Below are 17,551 nucleotides of genomic sequence, written 5' to 3'. Positions count from 1 at the left end.
TTTAATTTGTCACAGATTAGAGCTTCATTTAAGGATTAAATTGTTGTTTACATAAGTCGAGATTTAAATTTTTAATATTAGTGGATTAACTACTAAATCAATTTAAATTGGTTATTGGTTAGTGAGATTTGATTGGTTGGATTTAGAATACTATAACCGAGACTAGATAAATATTTAAAGCCCATTTCTTAGTGGGTCAAGCGTGCGTGACCAGGAAAGTTTAACTCCAAGGAAAAATCGAAGGATGGACAAACAAAATGATTGGAAGTCAAAACAGAACAACTTTTTTTTATAGTCAAAACAAAAGTATAACCCCTAAAATTTTAAAGAGCCCATTGGAAGTTGCGTGGCAACCTGAAATTCAAGCTGACTGACACTTGCAGCAGAGGCCCAACACAGATGGTTTACCTATTTGCCTCATACAATGCTGCATCCGGTTCTAATCCCAGCTGTGGCTGGTTGTTGGTAGAACCCATGATACCCATAGTAGTGTGTGTGAGTGTGTTGTGTGTATGTGTGAAACATGAGTGTAATGTCTAGAATTGAGGGTTGTCCAATCCACTTGACCAAAAAAAAAAGCTGACTGACACTTGGCTCAATAACAGCCCTAACCCCAAAATACCAGAAAAAAAGAAGCTAGCTCCATGCTTGCATGCACGCACGCATGCAACGATTGCAACTTGCAATCTGCGATTACATGGTGAAGCGAAACAAACTGCCTAAAGAAATGTCATTGAATGATGCTGAGAGCTTATGATTCATGTATGACATGTGATCAGAGGATATTGTTGTTGTTGTTTATGCCTATGTTTATTGATCTGGGGAAAGTAATTTAATTTGTCATCATCAGTTTCTGACACCATTTTCAATTTCAATGTTCTTTGATTGTTAATGACTACGGGGTTTTGTATTTTGTTGCCATTTCTGAGTATCATCCAAAAGTCGAGATCTCTTTGAGATGGCTATCCACGACCATTCTTCTAACGTGACGCCATCTTCATTCTCTGATTCTTCAAATTTTTCTTCGCCACCATCTCCTCATGCCTCTGACTCCTACCGTAGATCACTCAAGAAAAAGTCCGATTCAAATTCATCATCTGACGATCCATCACCAAAATCGAGTCCACGGCCTCCGTGTTCTCTGCCACCGCCGAAATCTCCACCACGGCCATCAAGGTCTCCACCACTACCACCCTCTCCGCGTCCACCAAAACACTCGCCTCCTCCAAAATTACCCCGTTGCCGCCATCGCCAGTTCCGTCACCTCTACCACCATGGGTTACACCTCTTCCACCCCCAACTTCAATAACGCCACCAGATTCCTGCTCCTGCTCCTCCTCCTCCTCCTGATTTTATAAATGATTTAATATTTAAGTTGGTTTGATTTTAAAAGAGTTTTATTATTGGAATTGGTTCGATTTAAAAATAAATTGATATTGGAACTGATTGAATTTTGGAAAATGATTGAGATTTGAAAATGGTTGAGAAAGGGTTTGAGGAATGTTTGAATGAGACCTGAAAAGGGGTGGTAGAGTCCGAGTTTTAGAGGAGATGCTGCCGACATTTTATGAAATTAGAAGTTTCGTTTAAAGTAATTATTTAAAAAGATTTAATTTTTAAACATTATATGTTTTAAGATTGATTTATTTAGAAAAGAAAGAATTATGTTTTGGATTGGGATTGTTGATGAACGGAATGGAAAGAAGGATAATGAGGATTGACTTTAAAATATGATTTTTTGAATGAATTTGGAAATGAGGTATAGATTGACAAATGATGATGATATTGAGAATGGCTTAGATATTGATGAGAAATATATATATATATATATATATATATATATATATATATATATATATATATATATGAGAAAAAACTATGCATAGACTCATGGGGATGGCATCGGGGGACAGTCCAAAGGTCTAGCACACCAGACTTGTCGGGTTGGCTGTATAACCGACAAATGACCTCATTAGCTATAGGACAGGCATGCATCATATGCATTTGTATGCTTTGCTTGGGTTTGAATTTGTTTTGGTTTGCTTAATTGTTAAACTGTTATTAACTGCTATCTGAACTATTTGCTGTAACTGCTACCTAAACTTGTGCTTTCCTTGTTTTGCCTGTATGTCCTAATGTGCTACTTTTGAGAATGAACTTTGGTGCTGAATTAATGATTGTGTTGATTGATTATGTGGTTGGTTTCTGATTAAGATTTTTTTATAAGAAAAGAAAGGTTTTAGATTTCCGGATATTTAAATATTGATTTTGAAAAAGGGTTTTTTGGATGACTAGTTATTGATTTTTAAAAGATTCAAAGGATGAACAATAATCACTGAACTTAAAAATAGATTTCTCTTTAAATATCTTATTATGACAATTCTGAAACTCTGTGGTGAGATGGTTAGATTCTCACTCCCTACAGCTTTACCTTTTTAAGATACAGGCGACGAAGCTTCAAAAGAATTATATTCGTTTTTTTTGTTTATTCGACATTAATTTATATTACCTCAGTTTTTATTTTTCCCTCGCCTTTATTTCTAGCAATTTTTGTAAAAGAGATAGGAGTTGTATGATTTGTATATATATAATATGTATAAGCTATTCGAGTAAGAAGTTTTGTACATGTATATGTTTGTTTTGTTTTATTTAAAAAATATTCTTTTTTCGGTTTTCAAAAAGAACAGTGATACGATTTCGAGTCAAAGGTTCCTATATTATTATTAAGTATATGAAATTGTCGTAACACTTCTTGCTATCAGAGTAGCGCAGCCAAAAGCGTGACATTCTAATAGTGAGAGTGTTATAACTAACAATTCAGTACCACATTGTATATAAGTTATAACAAAAACAAAATCAGAGACTAAGAACGGTAATAACTAGATTTAGGTTACAAGAGTTGTTTAGTTGCATATTTATTTTATTTTTTTATTCAACTAAAAATTCACCACCAAATAATTTAAAAAAACACGTTACCACATATCACAATTTTGAAAGCCTGAAGTCATAATTCTTAAGAGATGAAAACAAATAACACTGAAAGACCTATGAACACATTATCCTAACCAAAAATTCCCGAGATAGCATATCTTATCTAAAAATATTGAATATTAAAAATTGCAATAATTATTAAATATTTAAATATTTTTATCTAAAAAAATTCAGTCAAAAGACTTATAAAAATAAAATAATATCAAATTAAATAAAAACAAAAAAATTATTACAAATAACATTGGTCATCAAATAAAATAAGCCGTAAAACAGTGGTTGTCAATTAACATTGGTCATAATATGTTAGTAGTCCAATTGTTACAGTATTTGACCATTCATCTCTCGTAAAATAAAAGGTAAAATTATTCTTAATCGTTTTTAAAGAATTGATAAATTAATCATTTATTTTTTAAAAAATGGTCTAATTGAAAGATTAATATCGTAAATATTTTTGTTAAAGACTAATTTATTCAAAGATAATTATTCGCACATTAATTTAGATATAAGTTAAAATTATATGATCAAAGTGATACAAACATTCTGGTATAGTAAAAAAATATTTTACCAATTAAGAATACACTTATCATAAAAATATGACGTAAAATAAATATTGAATTAACTGTATATTAACTGTATATAATATTTCTAGTCAATCACAATCTATGAGTTAGTTAAGAGTAGTATTTATAACTAAGAAATATAAATAATATTAGAAAAAATATAACATATCTCAAGACGAGTGTTTTATCTAAATATTAATAATATATGTCTTTTGAAAAAATATGATATATTTTATAGTTCAATTATGTCAAAAATACAGTTGAAAACATTATTGGAAGATAACAGTGATTCAAGAGCACATTTTGAATCAATTAATAAAGTAGAGTGTTGATTAACATAAAGGATAATCAATCATTAATACCATATGAATTTTCTGTGGTTATTATGAAACATGTAAGCCTAATTTGGAGCTAAGTTGACTGATGATGATGATGAACATGTCAACAAACTCAAAAGATATATAGATTGGGTATAATCATTCATACTTTAATTTTATTATTTGTCAATTCTATTTCCATGTCATTATCTACTATCTTGTTCTCACTATAATAATAATAATAATAATAATAATAATAATAATAATAATAATGAGAGACTTTATTAGCTTTTTGTACAAATCACCTTAACTAAAAATATATGTATGTTGCTCTACTTAGAAGTAGAAGTATTTAGACAAATTAAAGTAGAATCAAATTACGCATGCTTTAATTTAGTTATTTGTGAATTCTATTTATCTCACCAACCTGCTACCATCTTAGCCAACTAGTTTTTTATCATATTCATAATAAAATACAATATATATATATATATATATATAGACAAATTAAAGTAGAATCAAATTACGCATGCTTTAATTTAGTTATTTGTGAATTCTATTTATCTCACCAACCTGCTACCATCTTAGCCAACTAGTTTTTTTATCATATTCATAATAAAATACAATATATATATATATATATATATAGACAAATTAAAGTAGAATCAAATTACGCATGCTTTAATTTAGTTATTTGTGAATTCTATTTATCTCACCAACCTGCTACCATCTTAGCCAACTAATTTTTTTATCATATTCATAATAAAATACAATATATATATATATATATATATATATATATATATATATATAGTGTCTCTATATAGCTAGTAGGTATGTGTATTTAGCAAGGTTTAGAAAACCGGACCGGTCATCAAACCGCTCTAGTCACTGGTTCACTGGTCTAACCGGTTCAACCGGTGGTTCAACCGGAAAAACCGTTTAGAGTAGAATAATAAATAAATTATAAATACACTTCCTAAAATATAATTATAGTCTGATATAAATCTTAAAATATCTTCGAAATTTAAAACACAACATAAAATATCACCAACCAAATACATATGATCTTATCAAAATCCAAACTCAAAAGTTAAATAGTAATAAAAGCATATGTAAATATTAAATCCCAACATCATGGTTTATCAATCAAAATCCGCAAGAACTTGTTGCAAATCTGCTTCGGTGGGATGATCTTCACCTTCATTCCCACCCTGATCAGCAGAAGAAAGAGATGCAGCATAAAGACCACTACTAGGCAAATTGCAGTAGGTGTTATGATTTAAATAGTGAAAAGATGCTCAACTTAATTGTTATCATTATATATATGTGAAAATTTTCAGCATGCCATGATATGCACTTGAAGAAGTGAAATATATAATAAATCACTTTATTTGAAATTTCATGATATTGATTACTGCTTTGGTCATTCTTCTCGGCCACTTATATTTCATGTTGATCCCAATTCACCTTTCAGCAACATAATAATTTTACATTTTTATCAACAACATAATTCATGTTAAGCAAAAAGATGTTCTTCAATTTATAACGAAGAAGCTAAGGTATCGTTTTAGATGTTTATAAATCTCAAAGTGACTACAAATTAAATTAAGGAGCAACTAAGAAACAAAGAAATAAATTAAATCAGGATTATAGTAACAAGTGTATATATATTCAATATCAAGATAGTGCATTTTCAATATTTATAAACTTTAAAGTGATATGTTGAGTTTCATAAAAAGAAAAAGAAAAAAGCATATGTTATATGTTTGACATTAACAATTATGCAGAACAAATATGCAAAACCGAGTCAGTTTCTAGCATTAACAAAGTACAAAACATTAACAAATTTGAGCTACAAAACAAAAATTTGAGCAACACACAGAAATTGAACTACAAACACAAATTGAGCAACACACAGAAATTCTGCAGCAAACCAAGTTACCAACAAAGAGAAATTGAGCTGCAAATCAAGTTACCAAGGTTCAGAAATTGAGCTGCAAACCAAGTTACCAAGAAACTCAAACACAAATTGAACTACAAACACAAATTGAGCAACACACAGAAATTCTGCAGCAAACCAAGTTACCAACAAAGAGAAATTGAGCTGCAAATCAAGTTACCAACAATCAGAAATTGAGCTGCAAACCAAGTTACTAACAAATAGAAATTGAGCTGCAAACCAGGTTACTAACAAAGAAGTTCACAGAGGCAAAGAACACATATGAGCAGAGGAAGTCAGTTCACAGAGGCAAGTTGAAGTTCACAGAGGCAAGTCGAAGTTCACAGAGACAAAGAAGTGAAGAACAAAGATGAGCAGAGACGAGTTACTCACCGCGCGACGATGAAGACGATGGGACGGGGCAGATGAAGACGAGGCAGACGGCTGGCTACTGGGCAGGGAACCGGCGAAGAAGGAGGGTTACTTGGGCTGACGACCAGGCGACGGCGGTTGCGCTGTTGACCGGTGACCGCGGCGACGAAGGAGGGGGCGGTGGCAGGCTAGGGTTCGGGCGTGGAGGCTTCTCTCATTCTCTGTTCTCTTCTCTCACGAAGATGAACAACACACAGAATTAGGGATTCGGGGGAAGAAACGGGGGGTGCTTGGGGTCACCGGGTCAGGGTGCTCTTCGGGTCGGGTCGGGTCGGGTTAAGGGGTTTTTTATATTAGATAATGAAACGACGTCGTTTAGGCAAAACCGGCCGGTTACCGGTTCGGTCCAACCGGCCGGTTTTTGGCCGGTTTGCCGGTTCGTCGCCGGTTCTTTTCAGGACGGTTTCTGCAGGAGGACCGGACCGTTTGCATTGCCGGTTCACGGTTAAACCGGTCGAACCGGCCGGTCCGGTCCGGTTTTCAGAACATTGGTATTTAGAGAATAATGGAATACACATAGAGACCTAACGGCTTAATTGGTTAACTTTACACAATACTAGCTAGTAGATGTGTGTATTTAAGGAATAATAAAGCACACATAGAGACCTAACAGCTTAATTGGTTAATTTTACAAAATGCTGATATAATAATCAAGTCAATTAATTTCTAAACAAAAGTGTATTGTAATTTCCCATATCTGATAATTAAAATGACGAAGCCTAACTATTTTATTGATTCATCATATCACAACAATAAGAGGGATTTTCTTCTATAATGCTATCTGAAACAATTATATTCATCTCAATTGTATGATTGGAATTGTTTTTTGTGTTTTATGAGCGAGACACAACAGCCTAACCAGACGTAGATACCAACATTACATATATACTCTCTCGACTAATAACTAACAGAAGATGTTCAAGTATGCTCATATTCTTCTTGAAATATGATATTCTAATAACTTTAACTATTTATATATAATAATACAAAAAATACAAAGTCTAAATTTGGCGAATGAAATCCGTTTTTTTTTTCTTTTCTTTAACAAATTTTGTATGATTGAAGTTGTCAGCTTATCCTCGTAGACAAATTTTAAAAGCTATTTTTCCCAGCCGTCATATGTGATATGTCTTCGCTGATCTCCATTAAATGGTGTTTTTTTTTTTTTTTCTTTTTTGTATTAAAAGCTCTGCTGCTGCTAATTAACTCCATATAATCTGCTATTCAAGAGTCCACAGTTCCACAAAAAAGGTATTGTAAAGTAGAAATTCCAGACTTAAGACAAATTTAGGAACCATTTAAAAGAGCAATACCTGAAATGGGTATTTGAGTATCCTCTGAAGACAACCTGAGTTCGGTTGGCATCAATATTTTAGTTGACCCATCTAGCCCAAGTCATCAAAGCCCTTCTAAATGCATCCAAAACCTTGAGTCTTGGGTATACATGGTTGCCTTCTTGATAGTAGTCTTCTCTGCGAATTAAGAGAACACAGATTAATATCTCAAATGGGAAAGCAATCTCACATTACAAAAGCACAAACTATGATAATTTCATATGGGAAACATGAATTACGTAGATCATGTTATTCATCTTTGCTTCTGAGTACCGACCAAACTCACCCCTTAGATGTTTTTTCATGCGTCCACCAGTGGCCAGTATTGAAGACAATGATATCAGCATCATGATATACAGTAGTTGTCTGGTCCATCAAATCCAATCTTAATGTCTCAAATGATCCATTTATGCTTTTGAAAGTTGACTCTCGAACAATGAATGGTGAACTAACAAAATCTACTGAGCAATTATAATCCTATCAACACAAGAAAGTTCTCGATGAGATAATACCATTACAAGATATCTGCATCATAGAATCTTATATATGTTCCGAAACTTGCCTCAAATCTAAAAGCATAAACACCTTTTTTCTTAAATTCATGTCTTCCAGAAATTTCAAAAACACGTTTCTTGTCCTTGACACTTTGACGTAGTATACACACCATTGACTCCCACATGTTCCTGTTCAGTGAATCCCCCACAAAAACTAGTCTCTGACCTTGCAGCCTCTCCAGAAAATCAGTTGCATTCAAACTGAAAGATCACGTCAGTAATTAATGAACATACAACAAAAGCATTTGGATATTAATTTAAGATGACTGGCACTAGTCTGCTTATAACTAAAATTGATAGTAAACCAAAACTGCGATTAAAACACATGGAACTATATCCTGAGAGATCCACTATTTTACCCCAGTTGTAGACTCTGGTTGCAGAGTATTTACCAATGGATCCCATAATTCTCTACCTTTTAAGTCAATAGAATCAAAACTTTACTGAACATTGTTAATACTCCATAATCCATATGAGGGTGTTAAGGGAACAACTCACCTCTAAATGGTAAGTAGTGCACTGCCATTTACATTTTACCCAAAAATTGAGCTAACTAAAGGAAATTATATAGGTTATATTGAAATTTCATAGAAGTAAACTGGCATTTCGGTACTTGTAAATATAACTAAGTTGTAACTAATCCCTTCATAGAAAACAAAATAATATTGCTAATTTAGGAATCTCTTGTCGGTGGTAATGTGAATGACTTGTAATTTAAGATCTGGATCAGACAAGATTGGTTTTCCATGGATGGAACCATTTTACTGAGTTTGACAGAAACAGTAACCCTTTTCCCTTTCATCATGTATATCTAAGCCACCCCTTTCCCTCTTTTAGTCCTTCTCCATTCTACTCGATTTTCTAAACCTTCATACATCTAATCTTTCAGCAATACCAAGTTGCAGTTTAATATTTGGGTACACTCATTAATTTAATGTAATTACTACAATTACTATGAATAGACAACTTGCATTTTTCTAATAATAACAATAAAAAATAACAATATTTCGCACGTGTTACTGAAAAAACCACAGAAAAGATTTGGAATGTCGCATTTATGTGGCTGCCATTTCCATTTCACATAATCACTATCAGGCCTTCCATTAAGGTGGCAATCAAAATCCCTATCGATGAGTGGACATGAACCTAAGGGGTAATATGGCTTTGAATCATCCCTTATCCACATACCATCATAGATATCACAATTCTCATCATTTAAACTAAAACGACCCTCCATCTTCACATCTTGTGAAGAAGAACCACTATCATCAATAACCACAGTTACATTATCATTATTATTATTATTTTTATTATTATTATTATTAACAGAAGTCACGTTTGATTCACCAGAAGAAGAAGAAGAAACAGTTGCATTTACAGCAAAGTCCACATCTTTGACAACCCTATTATCAGTGAAGTTCCCAATCTCAGTGACCAATGTAACGTTCTCACCGTTGGATTTCAGCGAAAACTGTTGCACTTCACTACTATTAAGCGTTGCATTCTCACCACCGACGGTGAAATTCGCAAACCGTGTGTTCTTGTTCAAACCCTGACTTGAAGCATTCACTCCGCGAGTTTCTTCAATTCGTTCTTCATCCCTCTGCGGAGAACTTTGACACTTCACGTCTGCATGAACCCAATGGTACCAATATTCTTTAACCTCAACAACTTTGTCTTTTCTCATCAAACAACAAGCAAGCACGAAGTGAAAAAGTAAGAAAAAATTACAAACCTTTGGATGTCATTTTTCTTGATAAATTAGAAGGAACAGAGAGGTGGTGATTTTTTCCCAAAAAAAAACAAAAAAAAAATTAAAAAGACCCAACTAAGGCCACTACCACACGATAAGGGACACACAATCTCAAACCTTTAAAATGTTTTAAACCCCAAACTTGACAAAATGCCACATCCGCAACTTAAGCTTGGGGTCTAGGAGGACACAAGCCGAAGTATAACATCGGCATTTTAGCCTTAACTGGACAGACAAGGAACTCACAACATGACTCATAGGAGGAAGACGATTAAAGAGCTGCCTTCTGTGCTGACGAGCTATATCTCGGAGTCCCACATCAGGCCAGAACATTATTAATTAAGAAGTTTATAATTTTCAAATTCTTCTTTGGATGTAAATTTCATAGGTTTCTATTGGTATATATTATGAGCAGTAAAGGTTAAATTTAAATCTAGAAGAGTGGTTTTACTATTTCCAAATTGGAAAAGTATGTGGAACCAAAAGAGAATCAGCCAAAAGATAAACAAAACAATATTAAATTAATTAATTTAATTTTTATTTAATTTTTAATGTTTGTTATTAATTGCCGTTTTGAATAAAATCTCTCATTAACTAATATGTTTCAAATCCCCAATAACCACTCCTAGGATTACGGAACCCTTTCAGCAAGCTCGATCCAAAATTCATTTTCCCTTTCGTCAAACACAAATTCAAAAAATACATAAAAGAACATCCATTTAATATGAAAAAAAAACATTCTCATACTTAGTAGAAGAAACATCCATATATATTAACTCGTAGAGATTTTGAATTCATCGAAAGGTATTTGGCTGAATTTTGGCTGATATGCTTTTGGTTCCCTAGCTTTACTCTTCCAAATTTGATTACTTTTTTCTTGTGCGATTTGGATCTCCATTTAAGGATTAAATGAGATTTAAATTTTTAATATTAGTAAATTAACTACTAAATCAATTTAAGTTGGTTATTGGTTAATGAGATTTGATTGGTTGGATTTAGAATACTATAGCCGAGACTAGATAAATATTTAAAGCCCATTTCTTAGTGGGTCAAGCGTGCGTGACCAGGAAAGTTTAGCTCCAAGAAAAAATCGAAGGATGGACAAACAAAATGATTGGAAGTCAAAACAAAAGTATAACCCCTAAAATTTTAAAGAGCCCATTGGAGATTGCGCGGTAACCCGAAATTCAAGCTGAGAAGCAGGACAAGACACACAGACTGACACTTGGCTCAATAACAGACCCTAACCCCAAAATACCAGAAAAAAAAAAAAAAGAAGCTAGCTCCATGCATGCACGCACGCACGCATGCAACGATTGCAACTTGCAATCTGCGATTACATGGTGAAGCGAAACAAACCACCTAAAGCAATGTCATTGAACGATGCTGAGAGCTTATGATTCATGTATGACGTGATCAGAGGATATTGTTGTTGTTTATGCCTATGTTGATTGATCTGGGGAAAGCAATTTAATTTGTCATCATCAGTTTTTGACACCATTTTCAATTTCAATGTTCTTTGATTGTTAATGACTACGGGGGTTCTGTATTTTGTTGCCATTTCTGAGTATCATCCAAAAGTTGAGATCTCTTTGAGATGGCTATCCACGACCATTCTTCCAACGTGACGCCATCTTCGTTCTCTGATTCTTCAAACTTTTCTTCGCCGCCATCCCCTCATGCCTCCGACTCCTTCCGTAGATCACTCAAGAAAAAGTCCGATTCAAATTCATCGTCTGACGATCCATCACCAAAACCGAGTCCACGGCCTCCGCGTTCTCCGCCGCCGCCGAAATCTCCACCACGGCCATCAAAGTCTCCACCACCACCACCCTCTCCGCGTCCACCAAAACACTCGCCTCCTCCAAAAACACCCCCGCCGCCGCCATCGCCAGTTCCGCCACCTCCGCCACCACGGGTTACACCTCCTCCACCCCCAACTTCAATAACGCCACCAGATTCACACTTTACTACTCCACCACCTCAAGTTACTCCTTCTCATCCTCCTCCTCCTCCTCCTCCTCCTCCGCCACCGCTGCCGCCGACAACTAGTTCCCCTCCAAACCACCCTACTACGCCGCCACAATCACCTTCTCCGCCTTCAAGATCAGGCGGTGATTCATCTTCTTCGAAGCGCCATTCTCCCCCAGCGTCGTCAACTTCGAATACACGAGGTTATAGTGATCGGATAGGCCAACATGTTGGTTTTGCAGTGGCTGCAATTTCCATCATTGCACTCATTGCTGTAATTCTCTTCTTTTTTTTTAGGAAGAAGAAAGATCGAGGCGATGCCGGTTGGCCACAAGGTAAATTATGTTCATTTTCATTTTGGTGGAAACTCACCAAAAAAAAGTATTAATTAAAAATTATTAAATAATTTAATATATTTAATTAAATTATTATTTAATAATTTTTAATTATTAACGTGCTTTTATGATTTTATCATTTTATTTTTTGAATTTATGTTTTATGAAAAGATATTGTTAGATCTCTTATTAATATAATTTATATAGAAAATCTCAAGGCCATAATTTTATGTATTTTAGCCAATAATTTAATAGATTTAATTTAACAGTTTAATAATATATTTTTAACTTATATTTTTAAATATTATAAAATTAATTATTGATTAAAAATAATAAATCATGTTAATCTATATCATTACTCTTATTTATATGTTATTTTTAAGTTAAATTTTAATCATAAATTATTTTAAAAATAATAAAAAATTTGTGTATTATTATACAAAATAAAATAGGTGAATTTTATAGTAAACTTTGTATCAATAATATTAGTAGCAATAAAATTTTAAGAAGACTTAAAAATATAATTAAAATTAAAATTACAGATTTTACTATTTATATAAAATAACATTATAAAAAATAGAATAAAAAAATTATCATTTCCCTAGAGACATTATGATTTATTTTTCAGCAGGCCTGTCGTGCGTATCCCAATTTTTTAATCTATGTTTGTTAGTTGTTAGTATCTAGACTTTGACTTTCAAATTTGACGAGTCAAGACTAGTAGCCAGAGGATTTGGATCGGAGTTACTCTATTTTTTTTTTTTTTTTCACGGAGGAGTACGTAGTATGAATTAAGCATTGGTTACTCATTATGTTCGTTTTTTGAATGATTGCGATGATGATGATAATTAGGTGGAAATGTACACTACTACTACAAACCAGGCGGGGCCAATGGTCCACAAGTAGGGAAGTACGGTTCACAAAAAAAACAGTCTACTCCGGTGAGAGGCAACTATGGAGGTTACGTGAGATCACCTTCAGAGCTACAACAAATGAGTGGGGGTATAATGGCTTATAGCTACGAAGAAATCGTGGAAGTAACGAACGGGTTTTCGAGTGAGAACGTAATAGGAGAAGGTGGGTTCGGGAGTGTGTACAAGGCTTTAATGCCCGATGGTAGAGTAGGAGCAGTGAAGATGCTGAAACCTGGTAGTGGCCAAGGAGAAAGAGAGTTTAGGGCTGAGGTTGACATTATTAGTAGGATTCATCATCGTCATTTGGTTTCTTTGATTGGTTATTGCATAGCTGAGCAACATAGAGTTCTTGTCTATGAGTTTGTTCCTAATGGGAATCTCAGTCAGCACTTGCATGGTAATGTGAGTTTCTTTTTTATTCTTTTTTATTTTTATGTAAAAATTACTTGTTACATAATAATATATCAACCGGTTTTCTTTCAAGACTAACCTGTTTTTAATGCTAACAAAGTATTGGATGAATCAAAATTAAGGATGAGAAAAGAATTGGTACATATTTCATAATTTTTTCCATGATCAATCATATTGTCTAAGCTAAGTAAGCTTCTATTGTTCAATTGACATTTACTAAGATTCACAACCGAATAGGATAATGAAGCAACTTTTGTAGCAAAATATATCCAAAGAAATAAGGATATAGAAAAACTAATTTTTATATACGTAGGAATTGATTTGGTGTGTGGTGATCTGTATGTAGGAAATAACTTACCTGTTTTGGATTGGCCGAATAGGATGAAGATAGCAAATGGCGCTGCAAGGGGCATAGCGTATCTGCATGAGGGCTGTAAGTATCTTTTTCATTATTTTTTTTATATTATACAGAGATTTTTAGTATTTTATGTTTAACATGCTTAAGATGTTTTTGTGGATTGATTTTGTTATTGCTGTAACACGATTTTTTTTGCTTAATTTTTTTATTTTAACAAAAAAATTTACACACAAATTAGGAAAAGCTTTTCCAATTCCATAAGCAGCACCATCTTTATTCTGGAACATTATTAATGTGTGTTAACATTATGCTACTGGAATAATTTTTTCTAAAAAGCAAAATCAAATTCAAATACAGTCAAACAGTTGACCAGGACATAGTAAGAATGAGAAAATCAACTCATAGTTGTATCTGGAAAAAGTGACTGAGAATAAATTTAGTCTTTGTATTATTTTTAGTATAAAATATGTAGAATTGAATTATATTTTAGTATTTTTTTAATTTAAGATAAATATAAATATAAAATGAAAATATTTACTAAAATATTCTTAATATTAAAAAAGAATATTGTTAAAATTTTAATTTCTGACCTTAAAAATTCTAATCTTTTGTGTTTTTATTTTTTAAAAATATTAAAAAGACTAAAATTTTGTGTCTAAAAATAAAATTTTAGTCTTAATATGACTATTAAATACAATACTGAATTCTAGTTTTTTAGTTCCAATTCCAATCTCTCTGGAAACATACACTACTTGTAAAGACATTTTAGGCTTGTCATATTTAAACATGCTAGAAGCTCCCTAATTATACGTATATATGTCTTCTACTGAAGAGAAGAAGGAAATTAAGTAATTGATACTGATGTGAACATACATTCAACTTCAAGCACAAATATTGACACTGATGTGTTAGTTTAACTTTTCTGTTTTCTAGGCAACCCAAGGATTATTCATAGGGATATTAAGTCCGCAAACATACTTTTGGATGGTGCTTATGAAGCACAGGTATATATAAGCATATATATTCTTTCTAAATTATTATCTGTCTAAATTTGAAGTCCAGAGTGGTAATTTAGCCTTATATAATTATTAACACACACAGGTTGCAGACTTTGGACTTGCCAAACTAACTGATGACGCTAACACCCATGTATCAACCAGGGTGATGGGGACCTTCGGGTAGGCATATAAAAGAGTAACATTATAATGTTGTAAAACATGTTTTCTTGGTAATAGCTAATCTTGGATGATTATACATTGTTGTGCAGATACATGGCTCCAGAGTATGCAACAAGTGGAAAATTAACGGATAGATCAGATGTTTTCTCATTTGGAGTTGTCCTGCTTGAGCTCATAACTGGAAGGAAGCCCGTTGATCCAAAGCGGCCCATCGGAGAAGAGAGTTTGGTTGAGTGGGTATGACTAAACTTGAAGAAACATGAATTGATTTCTCTTATTTTGATCTTTCCTTATCATCACAAATTAACATGCATACAGGCTCGTCCACATCTTCTTCTTGCAATGGGGACGCGTGCGTTTGGTGATCTAGAAGACCCAAGGCTTGAAGGACGCTATGTTCATTCTGAAATGTTAACCATGATTGAGGCTGCTGCCGCATGTGTTCGCCACTCTGCTCCTAAACGCCCCCGTATGGTTCAGGTCATGTATTTAAATTTTAAGAAATTTGACTGATGTTGGCTAAAAAAAGCTAGTTATCTAATATTATTCTTGTATAAATATTACCCTTTACTAAATGCAGCAGCTTCTTTTTTGTTATGTCGAATTAGGTGGCAAGAGCCTTAGAGTGTGGAGAACAACTAGATCTATCAAATGGGGTGAAATATGGTCAAAGCAGAATATATGATTCAAGCCAGTACATTAATGATATTATGAGATTTAGAAGGATGATGGCTGATGGCAATTTTAGCGGTTACGACTATGATATGTATAGTACAGAACACAGTTCAAGAGAGTTGTCTCCTTCTTTAGGGATGCCAACTAGTTCAGGTGGTAATTCAGAACCTAGATCTTTCAACAACCATAGGAGCTTCTCTGACTCTGAGAAACCATAAAAGTCTTCATGGGGACTCACCTATGTATTAGAACAGAGCAATGAGCATTATTGGCATAATCAAGTTTAAGGCGCACCAGAAATGTCTCTCTTCACTCAATCCGTGGCTGTGGGCAAAGATTTACTTTTGTTCATGGTATGGGGCAGTACGACCTATACAAAGATAGAATGAATCATTTTAACATACTTTCGGTTTATACTGTGATATTAGTTAAAATATCAAAGACTGTTAGGATGTGTATGGGATACCATAGAATTGAAATTGATTTAATTTTAAAATTACATTTTTTGTTTATAATGGATAAAAATAGGAATTGAATTGATTTGTAAATATAATGGGTTTATTTCAATATTTATCTCAAATTTTTTTCATTTTTTTAGAATTTAATTATAATTAAAATAATTTATTGTGTCAAAAATGTAAAGAGTTTAATTTTATTATTTCGATATTAATATAGAAGATAAGAGATGAGGATTTGGAGAGAAGAGATGGTATAGGTCCAACGGAAGTTTGGCACCGGCGGCAATGGAAATTTTATTATATTAATTTGTGTTTTTTCAATTTTTATTCTAGTTTCTTACCCCTAGTCGTTTTTAGTTTGGGGTCGTTGAATGCTTGTAAACTATTACTAATTTACTATCATATATAAATAGATCTCTCTTATTGGCTGACATAGGTTTCCTCATAATTAAACTAACATCAAAGTTAAGATCCGAAAGGACAATCCACACAACTTGATCAATGGTCCTTCGAACTCCATATTTAGCAAGTCAATCTGCAGCTTTGTTGGCTTTCCTCAAAATCCATTCAAACTACACATTCCAAGCACGGAGGAGGAGCTCTTGAATCTTGAGAATAAGATCTGTCTCCCCTCTAACAAGAAGGCTCAATGTTCTTGAGGACTAAGCAATCAGTTTCACAAATGAGATCCTTAATATTAAGAATTTGTATTTTCTAGTAACTTTGTTACATTTATAAGATTCAATGGAAAAAATACATGTCAAGACTTTTATTCTAGTCATTTACCAGCAAGAGCAAAATATTACCGGGCCAATAGGTAACCCCTTCTCATATCTGACTAACATCGACCTAATTAAAGATAAAAGTAAAACTAACTAGTCCAAAACCATAGTTCTCTTTAAAATAACCAGTCAATCCATTAATTTCAAATTGAACTAGTTGTGATTTTACATTGTGTTTAATTTTACAAATCCATACTGCAGTTGCAGAGAACAAAGACAATAGAAAATATAGGCAAAAATAAAAGCACATACAGAAGATAATCATATTGTACATTTCATCATCTCTTGTTCTTGTAGTGGGAGATCTAATAAGAAGAGATATTAAGAGTTTAAGACACAGAAGATAATATATAGAAAGTATAGCCAACAATAAGGGGGCATTTTCTACTTAACATAATCATAATAATAATATTACTCTCATAAATTATTCCCTTGCATCATGGTCCTCCTGCCCTTAGTTTTCGAGGGGGGCCAAGTTTTAATTCAAAACTTTTCATATTCATATCAGCAGCAGCACCACCACCACCATGATGGGGAGGACCAAGTGGCTTAGGTGGTCCTCTTCCTCCTCCTCCTCCTCCATGAC

The 17,551-nt window shown here is 33.4% G+C and overlaps 1 protein-coding gene and 1 pseudogene across 2 annotated transcripts; one reads left to right on the top strand and one right to left on the bottom strand.

The window, feature by feature from the left end:
• Positions 1 to 4,848: 4,848 nt before the first annotated feature.
• Positions 4,849 to 10,021, bottom strand: LOC112803399 (protein trichome birefringence-like 2). 2 transcript variants are annotated; one of them, XM_072237047.1, is made up of 6 exons: positions 9,866 to 10,021; positions 9,583 to 9,759; positions 8,139 to 8,331; positions 7,863 to 8,053; positions 6,204 to 7,714; positions 4,849 to 5,119 (listed from the first exon to the last, which is right to left on the bottom strand). In XM_072237047.1, the coding sequence occupies exons 3-5, from the start codon at positions 8,253 to 8,255 to the stop codon at positions 7,615 to 7,617; spliced, it is 408 nt and encodes a 135-aa protein (XP_072093148.1). In that variant the 5' UTR covers positions 8,256 to 8,331; positions 9,583 to 9,759; positions 9,866 to 10,021; the 3' UTR covers positions 4,849 to 5,119; positions 6,204 to 7,614. The 2 variants fall into 2 exon arrangements, 1 of the variants encoding a protein (XP_072093148.1); XR_003201763.2 differs by lacking the exons at positions 7,863 to 8,053; positions 8,139 to 8,331; positions 9,583 to 9,759; positions 9,866 to 10,021 and having other exon boundaries at positions 4,849 to 5,082; positions 6,204 to 6,451.
• A 1,133-nt stretch (positions 10,022 to 11,154) lies between these two features.
• Positions 11,155 to 16,292, top strand: LOC112803398 (proline-rich receptor-like protein kinase PERK12; annotated as a pseudogene).
• Positions 16,293 to 17,551: the final 1,259 nt, after the last annotated feature.

This window comes from Arachis hypogaea, chromosome 5, assembly GCF_003086295.3.
Source record: "Arachis hypogaea cultivar Tifrunner chromosome 5, arahy.Tifrunner.gnm2.J5K5, whole genome shotgun sequence".
Taxonomy (NCBI): domain Eukaryota; kingdom Viridiplantae; phylum Streptophyta; class Magnoliopsida; order Fabales; family Fabaceae; genus Arachis; species Arachis hypogaea.
Note: the sequence above shows the minus strand (reverse complement) of the source record. Positions and strands in the feature narration are given on the sequence as shown.

Coding starts and splice junctions, on each gene's coding strand:
- LOC112803399 (XM_072237047.1), bottom strand. CDS start 8,255: ATGTGGGAGTCAATGGTGTGTATACTACGTCAAAGTGTCAAGGACAAG. Junction 8,054..8,138: donor TTTATGCTTTTAGATTTGAG/GCAAGTTTCGGA, acceptor TTGTGTTGATAG/GATTATAATTGCTCAGTAGA. Junction 7,715..7,862: donor CATGAAAAAACATCTAAGGG/GTGAGTTTGGTC, acceptor CTTAATTCGCAG/AGAAGACTACTATCAAGAAG.